This window comes from Ailuropoda melanoleuca, chromosome X, assembly GCF_002007445.2.
Source record: "Ailuropoda melanoleuca isolate Jingjing chromosome X, ASM200744v2, whole genome shotgun sequence".
NCBI lineage: Eukaryota > Metazoa > Chordata > Mammalia > Carnivora > Ursidae > Ailuropoda > Ailuropoda melanoleuca.
The window spans coordinates 83,425,225-83,447,660 of NC_048238.1; the positions used below are offsets into that span (position 1 = coordinate 83,425,225).

General features: G+C 51.2%; 1 protein-coding gene across 1 annotated transcript in view; it reads right to left on the reverse strand.

Moving 5' to 3' along the window:
• Positions 1-14,105: 14,105 nt before the first annotated feature.
• Positions 14,106-22,436, reverse strand: part of KIAA1210 (KIAA1210 ortholog) — a 47,060-nt gene continuing 38,729 nt past the window's right edge. The window contains exons 7-8 of the mRNA XM_034649873.1: positions 18,375-18,483; positions 14,106-16,333 (exon numbers count right to left, since the gene is read on the reverse strand). Coding sequence (XP_034505764.1) covers positions 14,208-16,333; positions 18,375-18,483 — 2,235 coding nt within the window. The 3' untranslated portion in view covers positions 14,106-14,207. The remainder of the gene's footprint in view (positions 16,334-18,374; positions 18,484-22,436) is intronic.

Genomic DNA, 22,436 nt, shown 5'->3' on the forward strand with positions numbered 1-22,436 from the left:
ATTCCAAACTGCATCACCCAAAAAGTGATATCCAATGAAATATGACTCCTCTCTTACATTTGATAGATATAGTTGACAGCATTTGTTCTAGTTAAAAATAAGTTTGTTTTAAATTAATACACTGGAATGTAGGCAGATTTTACTTAAAGTATCTTGACTCAAATCTTTTTCCTCTTTGTTTTGGCCCACTTNTTTTTCAGTTTTTAGAAGCCCACGGGAATTTCAATAACACTGATGTCATTCCAAACTGCATCACCCAAAAAGTGATATCCAATGAAATATGACTCCTCTCTTACATTTGATAGATATAGTTGACAGCATTTGTTCTAGTTAAAAATAAGTTTGTTTTAAATTAATACACTGGAATGTAGGCAGATTTTACTTAAAGTATCTTGACTCAAATCTTTTTCCTCTTTGTTTTGGCCCACTTTACCTTCATTGAAAGGTATCACTTTCCGTCATTTGGTGAGCCTGTTTCAAATTTTTCTATTACAGCCCCAAATAAGATAAAATGTCGAGTTTAAAACAATTTTTGTGAGAAGAGAGATCTATAAGTCAAGACTTTAGAGCTACACTGCCCACTCCATTAGTAACTGGCCATACGGGGCTACTGAAATGTGGCTAGTCTCATTTGATACGTGCTGTTAAGTATAGAAATGTTACACGAACTCACTGAGAATTTCATATGGATTACATGGTTAAACGATAATATGTGGAGTTAAAATATACTATTAAAATTAATTTTGTCCATTTCTTTTTACTTTTTTAAAAAGATTTTATTTATTTATTTGGGGGGGGCGAGGAGCAGAGGGAGAGGGACAATCGGGGTTTGGTCCCATAACCCTGAGATCATGACCTGAGCCGAAATCAAGAGTCAGATGCTTAACTGTCTGAGCCACCCAGGCACCCCTCTTTTTACTTTTTGATGTGGCTACTAGAAAACTTAGTACACGTGGCTTGCATTACATGTCTGTTAGACAGTGCTGCTCTAGAGTATGGTTTTGTTTTGTTTTGTTTTAAGATTTTATTTATTTGAGAGAGAAAGCCCGAGCAGGGGGAGGGCCAGAGGGAGAAGCAGGCTCCCCGCTGAGCAGGGAGCCCAGTCGGGGCTCGATCCCAGGACCCTAGGATCATGACCTGAGCCAAAGGCAGACATTTAACCTACTGAGCCACGCAGGCGCCCCAGAGCATGGTTTTGAACGAAACCTCCTGGATGGCTCAGCTGGCCTGAGGCCAGATGGCGCTGCTGAGCCTGGGCCCAGACACTGATGGACAGCAGCGGTTCTCGAAGTTTGGTCCCCACAACAGCATCGTCAGCATCACCCAGGAATTCTTAGGCTCTACCCAGGACCTACTGAATCAGACACTCTGAGGGTGAGCCCAGCACTCCGCGTTTGCCTAAGCCCTTCAGGGATGCTGACGCAGCTGAGGTCTCGGAAGCACTGGGTAAGAGCCGCAGGGGAAGAAGCTGAGACTCACCTCTGGTAGAACCAGCCTTCGTTCACTGGCTTGGGACTTGCAGGGAAACCGAACAGGATGGCAAGGGCTGGTGTGGGGAGGAGGCCAGAACTCACACGGGGCTGAGACACAGAGGGGCTCAGATGGACTGATGGCAGCAGAAAGCTGCATAAGGGAAAGAGCTGCTTCCAGAAGGATACAAACACGATACCGTGTGTATAAAGTCTTAAAAACATGCAAAATGATCACCATGTATTGACTGTAGACACAGACGCCGGGGGTAAAAAGCATGCACAGGAGAGACGCATACAAATGTAGTACGTGGGACGGCATGTGCGGGGAAAGGTAGACAACTCATTCAGGATGGCAGCTACTTCTTGGGGAAACAAAGGGATGTGTTCCCGTTGGGGAGGGCTCCCCAGTGGCTTCAATTCGATTACATTTCTTAAGCTGGGTGGTGGGTACATAGGTGTTGATAGAGTATTCTCTCTAATAAAAAATGAAAAAAAAAAGAGAAAAAAGAGGAAAAAGAAGAAAGAGAGAGAATGGGCTTAATCTCTTGACTCTGTTTAGGGGGGTGGGGTCGTACCTGACCAGAGGATCAGAGAAGGGGAAGGGCCTGGGGGTTTGAGAGGAGAGGGCCTCATTTCTGCATTTAAGGCTTCCTGGGTGCCCCTTGACGGCACTCATAGCTTCTCTTACATTCTGTGCCAGCACATTTCCTATGCTAACTTACATTAGCATTATTTTTTAATCGAAGTGAAATGCCCTTAAAATTAACCATTTAAAAGTGAGCAATTCAGGGACATTCACAATTTTGTGTCACAGCCACCTGTTTAGCTCCAAAACGTCATCATCAGCCCCAAACTCCGCACCCATTCAGGAGCCACTCCCCATTTGGCCCTCCCCCAGCCCCTAGCAACCACCAGTCAGTTTTCCATCTGCATGAATTTCCCTATTCCAGACATTTCATAGAAATGAAATCATACACCGTGAGACCTTTTGAGTCCAGCTTCTTTCATCTGGCATCATGTTTTCGAGATGCATTGATGTTGTAGCAGGTACCAGAACTTTATTCTTTTTTATGATCAAGTCATATTTTATTGTACATATATGCACAATTTCTTGATCCACTCTTCTGTCCACAGACATTTGCATTGTTCCCGGCTGTGGCCAATAGTGCCGCTGTGAACATTCCTGTTCAAGTATTTGTGCGTTATTCATACGTGTGTGTATCTACCCCCCTCGTATCCCACCCCTCCCCCAGCTCCAGGCGGTGAACTTCTGAATGGCTGGGACCTTAAAAGGTTTTATCTTTTTTCCCCCAAAACCCCAGGCCCCGAGTTTTTCACTTAGTAGATACTCCACTAATGCCTGTTAAAGTGAAATAAACCGAACACTCCCACAATCCTTTTTCCCCCCTTTGTCACCAGTGTTGATTTTTTATTTTTTTATTTATTAAGATTTTATTTATTTATGTGACAGAGAGACAGACAGTGAGAGAGGGAACACAGCAGGGGAGAGGGAGAGGAAGAAGCAGGCTCCCAGCCGAAAGCCCCGATGTGGGACTCGATCCTGGAACGCCGGGATCACGCCCTGAGCTGAAGGCAGACGCTTAACGACTGTGCTACCCAGGCGCCCCACCAGTGTTGATGTTTTAAAATGTATTCGCATGTGTTCCTTATTGGCTAGACCCATGGGGTGACACAGAGCACAGACGCCTGGTCATCATCACCTAAACTGAAAGGGCAGGTCGGCAGTTTTCCGCACAGTGTGATTCGAGGGCCTTCAAACTGGTTCCGGGTTGCTAGTGTTTATGCTGTGCTGGTGGTAGTAGACTCCTGCTCGAAGACCCAAGCAAGACGGACCTGTGTCCTGAGCTGTGTCCCCCGCTCTGGTCCTCTTCCGGCCCTGCCCCTCCCTACAGGACCAGGATCCCAGTCCATGGGAAGAAGGGGCGTGCCCCTGCTAGCCCATGCTCCAGGTCCCTGGCCCCCCGGAACTGTCCCAAGCCCGTCACCAGGGCCTGCGTGCTCGTCTTGGAGCTGTCCTTGGGAGGGTGACTGTGCTGCTGGGGGGGCCTGGGCTCCCACACCTAAGGGGGAGGGGGCCGTGTGCCTGAAATGGGGGGGTGGGGGAGCTGGTCTAGGAGACGGGGTGGGGCAGGGAGCAGCTCTTCCTACAGCATCGGAGAGGACTTAGAGGAGTCTGAGAATTCGAAATCCTTTCAGGTCATTATGAAGGTACATGTGTCGTGGAAAGAGATAAATCATTCACTAAAACATGCTGGTTTAAACGCTTCAAATATATAGATATATGGTATGTGGATCCCCAACTGAACTCTTTTTCTGACCCCTGCAAATGTGACGAATGTTACAGGAAGTCCAAGTTCAATATCTGGTCTATCACCCCTTTCCCCTCATCGCTCCATGTTCCACTTTGTTACCTGTGCATAGTGGGACCCCATGCTTCAGAAAATACTAGTTCTAATAGCCCATCTTGCTAGAAGACTTGGATCTAGTCCTAGCCCAGGCTGGAGTACAACCACCAACCATCTCGCCCCCCTCTACTCACCCCCCAGCTGCAGTACCCTCCCACTGCTCTGTTTCTTTGCTCTCCAGGTGTTTATACACAAAACTTCTCTTCAATACCACTTCTTGCCCATACAAATACCCACCTGCAGGCCGTCAGCTCGGTCAGGCACACCTGTGCGGAGGCCCTTTGTCCTCTGCACAATCTCTTTTTTTTAATTATTTTTTTATTATTGTGTTCAGTTAGCCAGCATGTAGTCCATCATTAGTTTTTGATGTAGTGTTCAACGATTCGTCAGTTGCGTATCACACCCAGTGTTCATCACAACACATGCCCTCCTTAATACCCGTCACCCATCTACCCCTTCCCTCCACCCCCTCCCCTCTGAAACCCTCAGTTTGTTTCCTGGAGTCCAGAGTCTCTCATGGTTTGTCTCCCTCTCTGATTTCTTCCCATTCAGATTTCCCTCCCTTCCCCGGTGGTCCTCTGCGCTATTCCTTATGTTCCACATAAGAGTGAAACCATATGATAATTGTCTTTCCCTGCTTGACTTATTTCACTTAGCATAATCCCTCCATGTCAGGCAAATGGTGGGTATTCATCTCCCAAGAACATCTGGCTTCTCTGACAACCTTCAGGTCTGTGTTATCAATATCGTATTCGACTTCCCGCCCCATGTGACAAAGACAGACTGCAGAGCAAGCTTTATTGAATTTATTTGCGTTGCATACATATAGTAAAAATCGAGAATGCTAAAAGAAACTGAAAACTTGTTAGAATGCGCATCTAGGCATTAAAAAAAACTTAACCTCTTTACTTAAAAACAGAGTTTTGTTAACTGTGGAAAAGAAATTGTTAATGGAGAGCTCTCAGAGTGAGAAGGAGCTAATAGTGGTCCATCCTAAAGAAAGGGGGTAGGGACTAATTACTAGGGTCACCCGGGTAAAGGACATTTACCTAAATAAACTGTTCACTATGGAGGTACAAAGGAAATCAAACTCAATCAATCAAAATCCTAGCATCATCGGAATGGTAAAGATACAGTATCAGGAAAAGTAGATGTTTTATAAAGAAAATGCAAAACCCAGCGTATGATTGTACAATGTCACGTTATACCATCATCACCAAAACCAAGCACCAAGGATTTAAATCAGCTCTGGCACCTCGCTGCCTCTGTGAATTTTCTTTGCATGAGGCAGCACCCCCCGCAGAATTTAAAGGCACAGTTAGATGTCTAGGCTTACATTTCTGTGTTAGCAAAGCAGCCCCGTGGTGACAGAGGCAGACACAGTGACAGGTGTAGCCAGAAGATACTTCTGCGTGTCCTAAGAAAATGAGCTGGGTACTGACCAGGCATCTAAGGGGAGCTCTTCCTTAGCGTTTGGTGTGTTTGGGGGATGGAATAGAAGGAAAGGACTTGGGGGAGTGGCTCATTGAGGACGGGGTGTGCGGGGAGCTATCCAGTCTAGTGACTTTCGAGGTGCGTGCCTCCAGGAATGAGCGCAGGGAGAAGCTACCCTGATTTGATCACCTAAGGCTTCCAGTTTGCAGAAAGTGAATTGTTCTATGGCTTGGGGGTTCTGGTCTTGCTTTGGGCTAAAATCTTGTGAAAACTGAGGCTGCTGAGGGGAAGAGACTAAAAAAACTAGGCTACATGGAGCTTTCTACCTCAAAGCTAGGGCCAGGGAAAAGAGCTCTCCAGGATCCCAGGGTCTTAAGTGCTTAAAAAACAGGATATATATGGCATTCAGTACTTTTCTCAGCAAGCAGAGAGTCACAGTGGCATTGGGACAAGAGGTCAAACACTGATGAACTAACCATCTAGGGGAGCACAATAATCCCCAAGAAACGTTCTGCCTCTAAGAGAGGTGCTCACTGCTGCCAGGCTAGCAGCATGGGGCATGTGCAGAGAGAGCAGGCAGGCATTGGGTGTGGGGGCAGGGATACAAGGGCGGCATCTCAAAGGGCAACGGCTAACTGGGGGACTAGCTGCGCGAAACTTTTCTTGGAGACCCAGAAGGTTCACTTCCACCACCTCTTCTCAGCACCTTTGTGCAAGCTTGGGGCGGCAACCAAGGAACCGAAGCATTTAACCAGCCTCACAAAACCTCAAAGCCAACCCTTGGGCCAAACTGTCTGGCTGTTTCCACCTGAACGAAGTCATTTGATCCAGGGACATGACCACCACCTCTTAGTCGCTCCTGCAAAACGTGTTCGCTTTCTCTCTTCTAAAGCTCATCATCTCGGGGCGCCTGGGTGGCACAGCGGTTAAGCGTCTGCCTTCGGCTCAGGGCGTGATCCCGGCGTTGTGGGATCGAGCCCCACGTCAGGCTCCTCCTCTACGAGCCTGCTTCTTCCTCTCCCACTCCCCCTGCTTGTGTTCCCTCTCTCGCTGGCTGTCTCTATCTCTGTCAAATAAATAAATAAAAAATCTTAAAAAAAAAAAATAAAAATAAAGCTCATCATCTCAAGTTAAAGGTTTCCCAGTTCTATAGTGGTGCAAACAATTCACATTGGTTTCATAGAGGAGATGCTGGGTTTTCAGATGCTGGCCGTGACTGTACTGAAGGTTAGGCATTCGTGGCGTTTGTTACATTCAAATAATCATTAGCTTTAATCCCCCCCCTTAAGGCACTTCTGCTTAATACGAAGTGGTTATGGCGAAGAAATCACTACATGGCGTTAGTGCGGCTGCCGGCAAAGACCGTTTGCGGCGCAGCTGCCCCGCCCAGGAGCTGCTCATTGCATGATTTCGGCGATATGGCTCCATGCTTTGGCTTTCTCCTTGGCCAGGGAGAACCAGACTGGCTCCTCCGGCTCCACTGGCTCACGGAACACAGCGGGGAGAGTCGAAGATTGCCTGGTTTCTTTGGCCGCGGCGGGCAGCTGACCTATCTTCGGATCTTCAAATCCTACGAGAACCACAGCGAATAACACACAAGCAGTAAGAAGCTCCAGAGACACCCAGGGAGGTTCGTGGGATACAGTAAAAGTTCTCCTCCTTTCAGGTTTCCTCAGGTTTCTAAAAGTCCCGTGCATGTGGCCTGCTACGGGTGGTTTCTCGAAGGGATAAAATCTGCACGGCCATGGCCACGGGGGCCTGGGCACAGGAAGGCCCTAGAGAAAATACCGGCCAAGCTTTGGGAGGTTATTATTAGATTGTCTCACACTTTTGAATTGGGACCAGAGAGGAAACATACACTATGTTATCTATTCGGTGTTTTACATTTCAAGTCAGGTAATGTTATTTCTGGTTTGCCGATCCGCATCCCATGGAATGACTAGTAAGGACTTAGTAGATCCATCCAGTAAAAGTCTGTGCTAAAGAGCGTTGTACCAACTACTCTGACCCAGCAGACAACCTCCCTGTCCCCCAGTTCTACTCCTTCCCTCATCCTGCCTTATGGCTGACTGCGGCCATGGCTTTGACCCCATCAGTGTGCGGGGTATGCATTACAATCACCTAGAGCTCTTGCTCTCTCTCTTTTTTTTAAGCAATCAGACATTTATTTGGTTAATTAGAATTGCCATTCAGGAGACAAAGATTTGGGTAGAGGCCAGACTGCTAGTATACAGCTAGAGCTCTTCTTCTTCTTTTTTTTTAATATTTTATTTATTTATTTGACAGAGAGAAAGAACACAAGCAGGGGGAGTGGCAGGCAGAGGGAGAGGGAGAAGGAGACTCCCCGCCGAGCAGGGAGCCTGATGAGGGCCTCAATCCCAGGACCCCAGGGTCATGACCCCAGCTGAAGGCAGACAGCCAAGTGACTGAGCCACCCAGGCGCCCAAGCTAGAGTTCTTTTTAAAAATACCAATGCCCAGGGGCACCTGGGTGGCTCAGCTGGTCAAGCATCTGACTCTCGATTTCAGCTCAGGTCCTGATCTCAGGGTGGTGCGATCGAGCCTGGCGTCAGGCTCCACGCCCAGAGTCTGCTTAAGATTCTCTCTCTCTCCCTCTGCCCCTCCCCCTCCATCTCCAAAATAAATAAATAAATCTTTAAACAATATAAAAATAAATAAAAACATTAATACCCACACCATTTCCTAAACTAACAGAATTAGAATCTTTAGCAGTGGAGCCAGGGCCATCTGTAATTTTGTAAATGTTTTAGGAGCTCACCAGGCGATTCTAATGCACAGAGTTGAGAACTACCTGACAGGAGCTGAGTGTCCGTGAGATTATTAATAGCTGTCAGCAGGTCAGGTGCCAGGATTTTGTGGCCAGACCATGGCTTCCTAAGTTCCTAGTCTAACTTCTTCATGAAGGGGACCAAGGGAGAGGACAAAGATGATTCAGTACCAACCCATCCTCCCCTCCCCCTGCTTCTGCTGAAAAGAAAATCCCTCTGGCACACACCCCTACTGTTGAGACCGCATTCTAGTCTACCCCAGCCCAGTGTCCGCTCTGCGTTCAACATCTCCCCACCTCCCACGCCCTGCTCAGAAGGTGGAGAAGGCGGCCTTTGAAATAGTGAAAAGAAAGAATTTGACACCACTGGGCCTATATGGTGGATTATTTTAAAGTGTCCCTGGGGCCGCGAAAGGTGAGAAAGTACTGCTTTGCCATGAGGTACATTCCAAAGGAATCGCAGCAGCCGTGGGAACATTCCAGTGAGTGATCACAGCTCTGTGCCTACACTGGCTTCCTCAATGAGGCGGAAGACTGGGAGACCCCCGGAAAGTCACACACTGGACTCAGAGTGGTCCTAACAATCAGATTTTCCTGAAACAAGCTAATACCTGTCTCTAATGGAAGAGCCATGAGAGTCATGAGGCTGATTTGGGGCAGAGGAAGGGGTGGGGGAAAGACATGTGTTGTCTGAGAAGGAAATTGCAAAAGTTTCCCAATATGCTGCCAGGACTTTTTTTTGGGGGGGGGTCGTTTTTACCTGTTTTGGTAGACTTAGGTAGCTTCCTCTGTTCTGTCTTCACCAGTTTATCGACATCAGAAGTAAAAGTCTTTCTGGGTTGGTTTTCACTTGCAAGGCCAATTCCCTTTAATACAAAAATGAAAACAAAAAGCTCGTTAAGTCCTGACGTGGAGAAGAGTGAATTCAAAAACCACAATGGGCAAGCCCTGTCCTGGCCATCATGAGTTCCACATTAGTCAAAAGGAAAGAGGGGCGGGGGAAGGAAATAGCCGCGAGAGGACCTTGGCTCAGAATTTAGGTTCACAAAACCTCAGCTGGTTCAAGCTTAACCATCTTTGAGATCTGGAAGGAAAGGGTGTCTAATCCTACAAATAGTGTGAACAGGTTAATGGAATTATTTAACCTGAGAATAACCTTTTCCCTAGCACACTACCAACACTTAACAACAAGCTAACAGAATGTGGGGGTTACGAACAAATCTTATCAAGGAATTGAAGTGAGTTTCACGGGATCTCACTTAGCATAACTGTTGACCTCTGACTTGCACTCCCTGCACTAGAAAGAGACGTAGCTACAGGTCTTTCCAGAATTGTACAGTTTAAGTTTTCCAAATGCACCTCGCCACAACTGGTCTAAATTACTGAGTTTATATACCCTGGTGTGTTTTCCCCTGACGAAAGCTTGAACCAAGGTGCGCTTTACCCCTGTATCTCCTGCTCCCATAAAAATACTAATGACGAAAATGAAAACATCTTTCGAGTTACGCAGATCCTGATGTGATCCCTTGACAGATACAGTAAGCAGTTAAAAGTACAGGAACTTAGACATATCTCTTGGGATGTAAACGTGATGTGTTTCCTTAGGTCAGTGTTCTGCAGTTTTGACAAGAGGGGTTCTCATTCCAGCACCTCCAAAGACATCACCAATGGGACGCTGCAAGCAAGACACCATCCCATCATCCCTGATCCACAGGTGGGACCGTGTGTCTAGCTCGTCATGTAACTTTGCTTCTCACCTGTAGGAGGTGTGACGCCAAAGCAAACCAATACGCGAAGCCCCAACTATCAAGCATTACCTTTAAAAGGTCAATCGTTATGGATGATATGGAAAGGTGCCCAGAAATGAAATGTCAAATGAAAAATAGTATGTATAGTTTGATTCCATTTATATCTTCTTTACTATGCCTGTAAGGATAGTTACTCAATTCTCGCCTCAGCGGTTACCTTGGGGGTTTTTTTTCCTATAACTTATTCCTCACTGCTCAACCGATTTCATGGAAACCTGCTCTAGAATATTCAGGACAGGGTTTGATTTACAGAACCTTCTCTGTAGTCATTACTTTTCACAAACCCTTTCAGAACATAAAGCAGGGCATGTTATTTTCTGAGAACCAGGCTAGACCCTTCCCCAGGAAGAGTCTGCCTGCCTAGATTAGCGCCCCCAAAGAGGTGGGGAGCTGAAGGCTTGGCAAAGTCCCCGACACAAGCTTAGTCAACCCACTCTAGTGACCTTCTGGAGTGTCGTTTTGTGGGCTGTCGCAGGCTCTGCCCCATGTCTAGGCTCTTTGATCTCGGCCTTGATTCCAGCTTTGTTCTTGGTATTGGCCTCTTTCTTAGGGATGTTGGCCTGGGAGCTCTTCTGCCTCTGCTTTACCATGGTTATCCAAGCTGGCTCAGAGGGGGAGGTGGCGTAATCCGACTGTCGGCCAACAGGCTTTCCTGAGAAAGGAAGGAGCGTGGTTAGAACTGAAGTGAGGCAGGCAGGGTCTCGAGCTGGGCCGGGGCCGACCTACACTAATGTACCAGATGGGATCCTTGTTAATTGCCAGGTGAAAATGAACATAGATCCCCTAGAAAGGGGCCCCCTCTCCCTCCTCCGTCCATCCCTCTTCCTATCCCCAAATCAGGGTAGGACCAGGGCAGCCAGGTGGGCTGGGAACACTCCCAACAGGCCAGAGGCTCAGGCTGTTGATGTCATTCTTCGAAGTCCAAGGAGTATCTCATAGCATTGGCTACTTCACCATCCCCTGTGCAAGTGCGCGGTTACACGGGTGTGGTTCTAGGCACGAAGACCATGGGATGGTCAGCGTGAAGGTACAAAGGCTTTGAGAGAGATTAGTGCTCAAAAGATCACCTAGCTCTGGATTCTTAGACATATCAGGTGTGTGAAGCAGCTGCGGGAGTAAATTAAGATTTCAAGCTGAGTGTCTGAACGCAGGGCTCTACTCAAGAGTTGGCTTTTAAAAACCACATGGTGTTGTGGGGGAAGCATAATACATGTCAGAGTATTTTGAGAAAGGTATAAAATTCCACGTAAAGGGAAGGCGCACAGAAGGAATAGGCAGATGGTTGTGCGTCCATCACAATGTGGATGGGTGTCCAGAGGGGGTCTCCCTGGGAAAGGGATGACTCAAAATTAACCATCTCCAAATCCATTAAGCCAGAAGGGGGCACCACCCTGCTCATAAAATCTGCAAGCCAGCCCCGCCAAAGCAACAATTTGGCACGTAAGGCTAGAACAGACTTCCTCCCACTCAAGACTTTGATTTCTAGTTCTTCCCTCCACTCGGTACACCTCCTTGCCCTCTGGAAAGAGGAAGTCTCACCTGGAGCCTTGAAAATAGATTGCCTCTTGGCCACGCTTTCGGACTTGGGCCTGCTCTGTTGCTTCTCCGCAACATCAGAAGCTGTGGTGGGCTTCTCTGCGGCACCCAGGAGCCCCTGGGAAACGCTTCCTCTGATGTGCTGTTCTTTACCTGTGGAAGACGAGACTGGGCCCACGAACAGTGAAGAAAGCTTCGTAAGATCATCTTGTTTCTCACTCTTGTACTTGCTCAGGGAAGAGACTTTTCTCAGGCGAACTCCAAAAAGGGTTTCAACCCCAGCCCCGCTGGTGGATACGTTTGCATGGCTGTTGTTTCGAACGCCGCTCTCAAGACCTTCCTTCTTAGAGTAAGTGCCCCCGGAAGTGGATGCCTGCCTGGTGGGAGCCGTTGCAGACTTCAAGGGTTTGGTAGCAGGAGGCAGGGTATTCCTCGGGAGCTCTTCCAAGCCCTGTCGATGCTTCCTGGTCTTGTTTGGGGAAGCTGGGCCTCTGGGTTGGGACCGCGTGCTGGGCCGGCTCTCGGAGACGGCGGCCTCCGCGGCAGCACTCCCAGAACCCGAACGGGCCTGTGGCGGGTACTCGAGGTCCGCCAAAGCCGGGTGAGGGTGTCTGCGATGCCGAGGCCGGCGCTCCTCGGACCTGCTCCACTCTACAGGGACGCCCGCTGCCCCCAGGCCTGGTGAGAAAAGCCGCAGCTGCACTGGGGCCCCCGCCTTGGCTTGGGGAGGGCCTCTGGAAGGCAGCTGCTTTTCGAGACTCTTCCGTATTTCAGGAGAGCTCTGAGAGACCGAGGAGGAGACCGGCTTCACCGGTGCCAGGGAGAGTTGTTGGGGGGGCGGCGGCTCCTTGGAACTGCTCTGCTTCGGCTTCGTGGGGGCACTCTCTGAACGTGGGGGAACTTCTCTTGGGCCTTTGGGCCTCCCCGAAGGCTGTGGAGGGCATGCCGTACGCTGAGAGATGCGTCCCTGGGTGCTGGCATTCTCGGGGCCCCAGAACCGGGGGTACTGGACTTTGGACGTCCGCAGAGATTTGGAAGATGGCTTTGCCGCTAGAGGGCCTGCAGCGCTCTCTGAAAACACTTGCTCTGCCATAAACTTGACAAAGGACTGGGAAGGGTGCCTGGGCGCTGGTGGTTTCCTGGCCGAGCCTGCTTCCACAGCAGCATTCTCCAGATGGGAGGATATCTCCTGAACCTTAGACCTTGATGACAGCGGGCTGGGATGTTTGGAAGGCACTGGCTTCCCAGACATGGCTGCTTTGGCGGCAGCACTCTCAAAACTGGACGACATTTGCTGGACTTTGTATCTCCCAGGGGATGGGGGAGACTGACTGGAAGGCAGCGGCTTTCTAGAAGCACCCTCCTCAGTGGCAACCCTTCCTGGAGCCTTGGAGGCTGGTTGCTTGACCGCTGCTTTGGTCAGGGTCTGAGAAGGCCTTTTGGGAGAGGGCTGCTCCAAAGCCATGCTCCTGTGGACCACGGAGCCCTCTGGAGCCTTGGAGGCCGGTTGCTTGACTGATGCATTGGTCAGGGTCTGAGAAGGCCTTCTGGGAGATGGCTGCTCAATAGCCACGATCCTCTGGGCCACAGAGCCCTCTGGAACCACAGGGGCTGGTTGCTTGACTGCTGCTTTGGTCAGGGTCTGAGAAGGCCTTCTGGGAGAGAGCTGCTCCAAAGCCATGCTCCTGTGGGCCACGGAGCCCTCTGGAGCCTTGGAGGCCGGTTGCTTGACTGATGCTTTGGTCAGGGTCTGAGAAGGCCTTTTGGGAGAGGGCTGCTCAATAGCCATGATCCTCTGGGCCACGGAGCCCTCTGGAGCCTTGGAGGCCGGTTGCTTGACCGATGCTTTGGTCAGAGTCTGAGAAGGCCTTTTGGGAGAGGGCTGCTCAATAGCCATGATCCTCTGGGCCACGGAGCCCTCTGGAACCACAGGGGCTGGTTGCTTGACTGATGCTTTGGTCAGGGTCTGAGAAGGCATTCTGGAAGAGGGCTGTTCCACAGCCACGCTCTTCTGGGTCACGGAGCCCTCTGGAGCCTCGGAGGCTGGTTGCTTGACCAGTGCTCTGGTCAGGGCCTGAGAAGCCTTTCTGGAAGAGTGCTGCTCCATAGCAATGATCTTCTGGGCCTCGGAGCCCTCTAAAGCCTCGGAGACAGGTTGCTTGAGTTTCGTGCTCACCTGGGACTGGAAAGCACATCCGAGAGGCTTTGGCTGGGCGGGAGCGCTGCGTTCTGGAGGGGCGCTCGCTGATCGCTGGGAGGCTGCTTGCTGGGCTCCCCGCCTCCGCGGGTTCTGAGAGGGCTTTCTGGGAGGCAGCGGAGGCAGCGGCTCCAGAGAAATGCCCCACTCCAGAGCCGCACTCTCTGCACTCACAGAGCCCTGTTGCTCGAATGAGGGGCTCAGCCAGGACTGGTAGACGCTTCTGGGAGACGCGGGGCCGGGCACCAGGGCAGGGCTCAGGGCGAGGCCCAGGGCGGGCGCTAGGGCGGGAAGGCCACCCGCCGCGGAGACGGAAGCGCCCACTGAGTCCAGGGGGTCTGGCTGTGGCCGGACTTTAGGCCTCACCAAGAGCTGGGAGAGGCCTCTGGACGGCGGCTCCACGGGCGCGCCCTCCTTCACCTCTGGCTGGAACACGTGCTGGGCTTTAGGATTTGTCGAGGACGGAGCAGAGAATCTGGGGAGCAGGGGCTCCGCTGAAACGGCCTTCTCGGCGGTGGCACCCTCCAGACCCGAGAACACATTCGGTTCACCTTTGGGGTTCACGGAGGCCGTGGCTGGGCCTTTCGGAGGCAGAGGCTCCGCAGACGCTGCCGGGCTTTCGGGACCGGCAGGGGCCTGTTGCGGGGCTGGCGGTTGCGTCAGGGGCTGAGCGTGGTATCTGGGGAGCGGCGGTAGCGACACGGAGAAGCTCTTTTCGACCACCGCACCTTCCGCGCCCAGGCACACGTGCTGCTCGGCGACTGGTCTCACTATGGCCTTCGAGGGCCGTCGGGGAGGCGGCAGCTGCACGGAAACGCTCCCCTCCACAGCCGGGCACTCGGGATCGGCCCGGACGGCTCGCTCGGCGACGGGCTCCCGCGGCGGCTGGGAATGCGACCTCGGGGGCGGCGGCGGCGGCGGCAGCTCGGCCAAAGAGAACCTGACGCCGCTGGCGGGCTCCGCACCCTTGCAGCCGGGCTGCTCCACCCTCGGCCTCCCCGGGCGCTTGGATGTGATTCTGGGGGGCAGCGGCTCCGGGGCGCTGGCCCACCGCGGCCGCGCTCGCATTCCCGCTCGGAGGGCCGGCCGCCGCGTGCTGCGCGGCCTGCGGGCTCAGCCAGTGCAACGGGATGGGCGGCCAGGCGGGCGCCGGCTCCACGGGGCTGCTCCGCGGGGCGGGCGGCCTGGCGGCGCCCGAGGACGCCTGCTGACGAAGCCTGGGCCTCAAGAAGGCCTGCGCGAGCCGCTCCACGGAAACGGCCCACTCCTCGGGGAGGTTCTCGGAACGCGAGGTGCCTTGTCGTGGGTCGGTGGGCTTCCCCGATGCCCGGCCGGGGGCTCCGGCGGGCGCCTGTTCCTCAGCGCTGCTCCAGTCGTCGGCGCTGCCGTACTGCTCCACGTAGCTGGCCGATTCCGTGCAGACCAGGTCTTCGGGCTCGTCCAAGGCCGGGGTAGCACGGCGGGGCGTCAGCCACTCGCTGGAGCCGCTCCAGTCCCTGAAAGCGGCAGAGGCGGACGCTTTCTGGTTGTCGTAGTCGTCGTCGGACTTCCCCAAGGGCTGGAAGGCGCGCCTGGGCGCCGGCGGCCGCTCCGAGGCCCTCTCCTCCTCCGAGGCGCTGTCCGGGTCGGAGGACGCTTCTCCAGCCGCGGGCCGGCCGAAGGCCCGGGGAGAGTATCTAGAAGGCAGCCGCGGCTGCTCGGGACCGCTCAGCTCGGCCGCCGAGGTCTCGGACTCGGTGAAGGCTTGCTGGGGAGCGTCAGGCGCCAGCGGGCCCCGGACAGAACGCCCGGGAAGCAGCGGCCAATCCGAGCCGCTCTCCTCCGAGGCGCTCTCCCGGTCGGAGCGCGCGTCGTCAGCCGCGGGCTTGGCCAAGACCCAGGAAAGGCTCCTGGGGGTCCGCCTCTCGGCCGAAAGGCCTCCGTCAGCCAGAGCGCTGGCCGGAGCCGCAGTGCTTGCGGTGAAGGCCCGCAGGATGTTTCCCGGCGCCCTTTCTCGACAGACAGCTGGAATATCTTGAACGGACTCCATTTTAAATTTGAGAGCCTGCAGATCAAAGCCGAAGGCTTCTTCCCCTTCTGACTGGATTTGAGAAGGATCCATGAACACTTGAGCCTCCATCGTCACTGAGAGGATGACATCGTCCTGGGTCGTCGCAGCAGCGCCGGCTTCTGGCGGCTCGGCCCCGCAGGCCCCATCTCCACCGCGTGGCGCTGGACCACGGACCGTGGCGTCCGCCGCGTCTTCGGGTGCGGGCGGCGCTACCGGGCCTTTTCTGGCTTTCAAATACGCGCCGGCCTTTCTCTTGGCCATGCCATCTGCATGTGCCAGCAGCTTCAGACGAGGAGCGCGGGCTGCCTGAGGAGCCGGGGGCTGCTCAGCGACGCGCGGCTCCGGAGGCAGGGGCCACGGAAGACGGTCTCTGGCAGTCTTCTCGGCAGGTGGCGACCCAGCCCTGTCCCCGAGGCCAGGCCCTCGACGGGGCTGTTGAAAGCTTCTTCCTCGCGGCCCGCACTCACTCGTTGCTGAAGCGCCTGAGCCTTTCTTGGTGCGGCGCCTTCCGTGCCCCGCCGGCAGGGGGTAGCTCTGACTCCCCGCCGCGTCTGCGCGCGCAGCCTGCTCTGCGGTCGTCTTATCCAGCTCGCTCCTCTTGCTCTGTGTTGGGCTTGAGACACCTGGACGCGATAGAAAGAAGGAAAAGAAAAATATGCGTGCCTTGGACTTCCTAAACATAAGAGGATTCTGCCCCGGCCCCGTGGGTACCAGTTCACTATTAATTTCCTCCGTATAAAGAAGCAGCTATTCAGAAAAGAGTGAGCGACGTGGTCACGAATTAGCCTCTGCAGTTGGAAATGTCTGAATCAAAGGGAAATCCCAATTTTACGAACTGATTACAAGGTGGGCTCATCAACAGCAAATCCATAGTCTGGTCCACTGCTAGGTGTGAGACGCGTGAAAAGGCAATTTTTGGACCTGTAACAACGATTACCCTTTAGGGGAACTGACTGGAGCCAGACAAAGGGGAATTTTATTTTCTAATTAGTACTTTTATTTTTTACTTGATTCCATTTAATTTTCATATCGTGTGTGGGCATTGTCTTATTTTTTTTTAAAGATTTTATTTATTTATTCGACAGAGTTAGAGACAGCCAGCGAGAGAGGGAACACAAGCAGGGGGAGTGGGAGAGGAAGAAGCAGGCTCACAGCGGAGGAGCCCAATGTGGGGCTCGATCCCACAATGCCGGGATCATGCCCTGAGCCGAAGGCAGATGCTTAACCGCTGTGCCACCCAGGTGCCCCCATTGTCTTATTTTTTAGAAAGGTGTCAATGGGGGGAAGGGGTTATCTGGGAGGTAAGATGGTGGCCCCCTTTTCTTTTGCTTTTTATGCTCTTGTATTAAACGAATCTGATGTAATATACAGGCAAAACAATCATTGGAAAGCCTTAACAATGACATCAGTCCATATAGGCTTCATGTCAAGCGCAAGGCAGCAGTGACAGACAGCTCCTCTCCCTCTCTAGTACTTTTGCTGAGGAACTCAGTTTGATCCCCCCTGGGAAGGATCGCTGCCTTCTCTCGCTCATCATCCACTGCATCCCGAACTCCATCTCGTGGTTTCATAGCCAGCACAGGGCACTGGGCATAGCTGGCTGCACTCCAAACCACTCCCATTATATGGAAAACCCAAGTATTTGCCCCCATGGACACCGAATCAGTTCTATCCTTTGTGTGTAAAAGGGACAACTATTAAAAATAAATTAGAGAAAAAGATTAAAAGGAAAGTAAATTTAATTTTCATTTCATTTTCTTCTGTGTGTGTGTCTGTGTGTGCGCATGCATATTTCAGGACAGTTTTGTGGTTTTGTTAGTTTTCATGGAAAAATGTGTTTAGGGATATCCTTTTTTTTTGAACCCGCATGGGAAATCCTTTGAAATAACTGCCCAACTTAATTGTGGAACTGGAGTTTTGTTTTATCAAGATTTGCTTCAAATTAGGTTGCCATCAGCGAGAGCCAACATCCCCATCCACATCACACGCACACACACACACACGCACACACACACACACGCACACACACACACATGCACACACAGGTTTTACACTTCAGTGGGATTTGTGGTTTGGAGGATTTGGTAGGTGTTGGTTGCCAAGGACATCTGTCTACAGCTGCCCCAGCTCTCTTGGCCTGTGGATGTGGGAACTGGTCTTACTGTTATCACAAGACCTTTCTACCTCTACTGGAAGAGAATAGCCACCTTAAAAAACTAGGGTGTTTTGTTTTGTTTTGTTGCTAATTCTGTTATTATTGTCTGGTTCTGGCGCTCAGGGGACACTGAAGGGGAGATCACTGGCTGCCCTCAGATTTCTGGGCTCCTGGAGGAACGTGTTCTTTAGCCTTAGAGAGGATTAGACAAGCTTACAAACAAATAAGCAAGCGCAACACACCTCTCTGGTTGGAAATTCCTTTAGATAAAATAGCGATCCAGGTATAATCTTTTACCTTAATCCCACGCAAGTGGCAACTGGTAGGAGTCAGGCAGGTAACACAGAGGAACTTGGGACCCCTTTGATATGCATCTGAAACTGAAAGCTCTCTGAGGGCCAGGGCCAGACCCCAGCCTAGATAAGCCTCATTCTATAGCTCCTGTCACAGAGCACTGTGCGGTTAAGCTCATCACACATGCTTCTGAATGAGGGTGAGGATATGCCCACCTGCACTGTCTTTTTCCGACTTGTTCTGGTCAGCTTCTTTTGGTTTGGTTGTACTCTTCTCTTCTCCAGAAACCACTAGAAGGATGGGCTCCTCTTGCTTTGCTTTCCCCTGAAAGAGGGAAAGAAAGAGCTTGAGACGGAAGTGCTTCCCACGCACCCCTGTGTGGTTGCCAAAGGAGATGACATCAGGAAAGAAAGAGTCCTTGATATCCAAACGGCTCCGCTGGGAACGTAACGATACCGTTAACCATAGAAACGATTGCCAAAGGCATTCATCCCCTTGCTGATCATTTTACCTACTGGAAGTGATCATTTTACCTACTGGGAGTGATTCACCTAGATTGGAAGTTTCTGATCTCTGAGTGGTTTGTTGCAACTCCCCAAAAACCGCCAAACCACACTACAAGGCCGTCAGTCTGAAAGCGGGCTTGTTGGGCCTGACGGCAATTATATTCTTGGCAACACTGGAATTCCCAAATTTGTTTCGCCAGATCTGGGAGCCAAACTCAAATCTCATTTGGCTTCTTTTCAGGGAATTTAGTGAAAGCATGAATTTTGTCTTTCCGGCTCCAAAGAAGAAAGACGATTGGGATTTTGCTGAGAAAGAAGAGAGAAAATGATGAAGGGTTCGGCCCTTACACTGAGAGGGTTGAAATTGGTTTAATATAAACAAGCTTTACAGATGATTACGGGGCAGCTTTGGAAATGTCAGGGTAACGCTGCACCGAACAGCAGCCAGAATCTGCTCCTTGTGAGCCTCTGTGACGCACGCCTGAGGACAAACGTCCTACTCACAGTGCCGGTGCAAACACACTCAGCGCAAAGGAATTTATTGTTGAGTGAATGAGGTGAGACAGACCTGGGTTCAAATCTCTTTTGAATATTTACTCACCGTGTGAGCTTGGCCCGGTTGTTCTCTACATCTCTATGCCCGCACACACCTCTAAATTAGGGCTGAGGGGAAACCTAAGAAACTGCAAGGCAAGGAGCAAGTGACAGTGGCCTTTGTATCCAACATGGTCCTGGGCCCTTTCACATTCACCGATGTGTCACAGAGAGTCACATGGAAGAAGGTGTCCTGACCTTCTGAGAGAGTGATGCCCAGGCCTTTTTTTTTTTTTAAAGATTTTCATTTATTCATTTGAGACAGAGAGATACAGAGAGAGAGAGCATGAGCACGGGGAGGGGCAGAGGGAGAGGGAGAAGCAGGCTCCCCACTGAGCCGGGAGCCCAACGTGGGGCGCGATCCCAGGACCCTGGAGATCATGACCTGAGCCGAAGGCAGACGCTTCGCCGACTGAGCCACCCAGGCGTCCTGCCCAGGCCTTTTCTGAATTAGGCTATGCAGATGGAAGATAGTCCAAGGGTCATACCACCTTTCCCTTAGCCAACGTTCCCCATCTCCCAGGTTTGTGGTGAGGCGTCCAGGTGCTAATGCATATGTAGGGTTTAGTGCATTGTAACGGGTAACCTTCTTGACAACCGGCCAAGGAGATGCTCTTGGGGCCACCAGAGGGCCTCCCTGGACCTGCTGTCCTGCTGACTGTTCTTTCAACTCATAATTTCTTCTTTCTTTTTTTGCTTTTTAAAGATTTATTTATTTATTTTGAGAGAGAGAGAGAGAGCGAGCACACGAGCAGGGAGAGGGGTGGAGGGAGAGAAAGAGAGAACCCCAAGCAGACTCCCTGCTGAGCATAGAGCCTGACGTGGGGCTCGATCCCATGACCCCGAGATCTGAACGTGAGCCAAAATCAGGAGTCGGACGCCTAACCGACCGAGCCACCCAGGCGCTCCTTGTTGTCTTTTTAAAGCTAAATTGAGGTGTCTAAGCTCGATGCAACATGGTGGAGTGAGAATAGTATGGGGTTGGAAGTCAAGACTGGGTTCCGGCCCCAGCTCTGCTAGCATCAGGGTGTGGCAATTATTTGTGCTTCAGTGTCCTTCCCTATAAAATGGTTGTAAGTCCTTCAAGAGGCCTGGGAATAAACTCCTATTTAATAAAATCCTTTAGTGTCTTCCAGCTCTGAATACAACCCTTTACTTATAGCCCAGAGTCACTGAGGAATTGGGTGTTTGACCAAAGTGAATCTTCCAGGTAACCGACACATCTTTTTAAACACCACCGTCTTTTAGGAAATTAAACACAACGTCTTCTACCTTTCAGTAAAAAATCTTTCCCTAAGGCATTACTTCCCTATCTTCTTAAACAGATATCAGGAAACACAGGTAAACTTTTCTTGATGACTTGGCTAAATAATGAACATGATCTGTTACATTGGACCGTGACAGGGTGTGGCCCTGAGGGATTTATTGAGGTGGGCAAGGTTCTTGATCCCTCTTCTAAATGGTCCCAGATCATTTCTGCCATCTTTCACCGCTATCAACGGTCACTTCTCTTTGTTGTCAGATCTCCCAGTCTGGCAGCCATGTTTTTAATGTAATTGGCCTGCCCCAGTGTAGCTCTCTCTGGCTGCTAGAAAATCACGTGACACAACTTTGGGACATTTATGAGACACTGAGAGATCTCTGGGGGGTATTAATGGCTCTGTTCTAAATGCTTGGAGGTGCTAGAAGCCTGGCCTCCAAAGGAGTTGAACAGTGCTACAATCTGTAGCTGGTGGGTCTTACCTGATTAATGATTAAAAGAAACCTGATCTGGGCCATGGTCGACTATCTTCTACAAAGGGGGGCTAAGGAAATTCCCAGAGGCTAAGCCAAGAAGCAGTTCCTGGGTTTTAGGCCACCGTTTCTGCTTTCTTCAGCCCCTTTTGGGTGAATTCCACATGGATAGAACATCCCACCCACTAGATGCAAGTCTGCTCACCTCTCTGGGGGGGCGGGTGGTTGGTGTCAAGCTTGGGACAGTGCCCCTGAATTTACCATCCTTACTTAGGGCATAGATCCCTCAAACCATACCACTCCCCTAGCAGCAGTCTGTGAAGGTTGGAACTCATCTTTTATTATATGGGAGCTTATTCCCAGGCCTCTTGAAGGACGTACAGTGGTCTGAGGGTTCTTTATCTTCTTTTGTTTCCGGGGGTTTAAAGCCATCTTGTGTTGAGCAGCTGAGGAATCCAAATAGTCTGTGGTGGCTGCGGTGTTGAAACTCATGGGCAGGTGAGTGATGCCGGGAGAGGCAATCATGGCAAACATGGTCAAGGACTGTGAGCAGATGTGTCCAGGTGAGGGCTGAAAGGAGCTCTGGAGAGAGGGGGAGAAAAGGAATGGGTCAACTCCCTATGCTGCCCCTGGTCCCGAAAGCTGGAAACTTCTCTGGCTGAAGCACTCTTAAAGAAGAAATCCTTGGGGCGCCTGGGTGGCTCAGTCGGTTAATCGTCTACCTTCTGCTCAGGTCATGATCCAGGGTCCTGGGATCAAGCCCCGCATCGGGCTCCTTGCTCAGCGGGGAGTCTGCTTCTCCCTCTGCCTGCTGCTCCCCCTGCTTGTGCTCTCTCTCTCTGACAAATAAATAAATAGAAATGTTAAAAAAAAACTTAAAGAAGAAATCCTTCATGAACTACTGTCCCTTGTCCTCTAGCAATATTGACCCTTCTGGTCAATAGGCTCCTTAGAGGCAAGGTGCACGCTTCCCCTGGGTTCCTTGTAGGTGAAAACGAGAAAGAAGAAAATCAGGTTGCTCCCCTGCTTAGACAGGATTCCCCTCAGGATAGGAACTCAGCCATCTAATGGAGTTTACAAGGGCAAAGAACTGCATTTTTTCTTGTCCCCTACCCGCTTTTAATTAACAGGAGGGGCCAATTGGGGTGAGAGGCACAGTCTGGGTCAGGAAAACCCGTCAGGGCTGTGGGGTTTCTCCATAGGGGGGCCAGGTGGAGGGGAGAAAATCAGGCTGAAAGAGGGCTTGTCTGGAGGCCACGTTTGCATGTGATGAGCCCTGGGTGTGGTACGCAACTGAGGAATTCTTGAACACTACATCCGAAACCAATGATGCACTATATGTTGGCTAATTGAATTTTTTTTAAAAAAGCTGTGTTTGTGTAAACAGCTCACTACCTTTATTTCCTTTACTGTTCAAGGACGCCAGGCTGATGGGAGGACCCT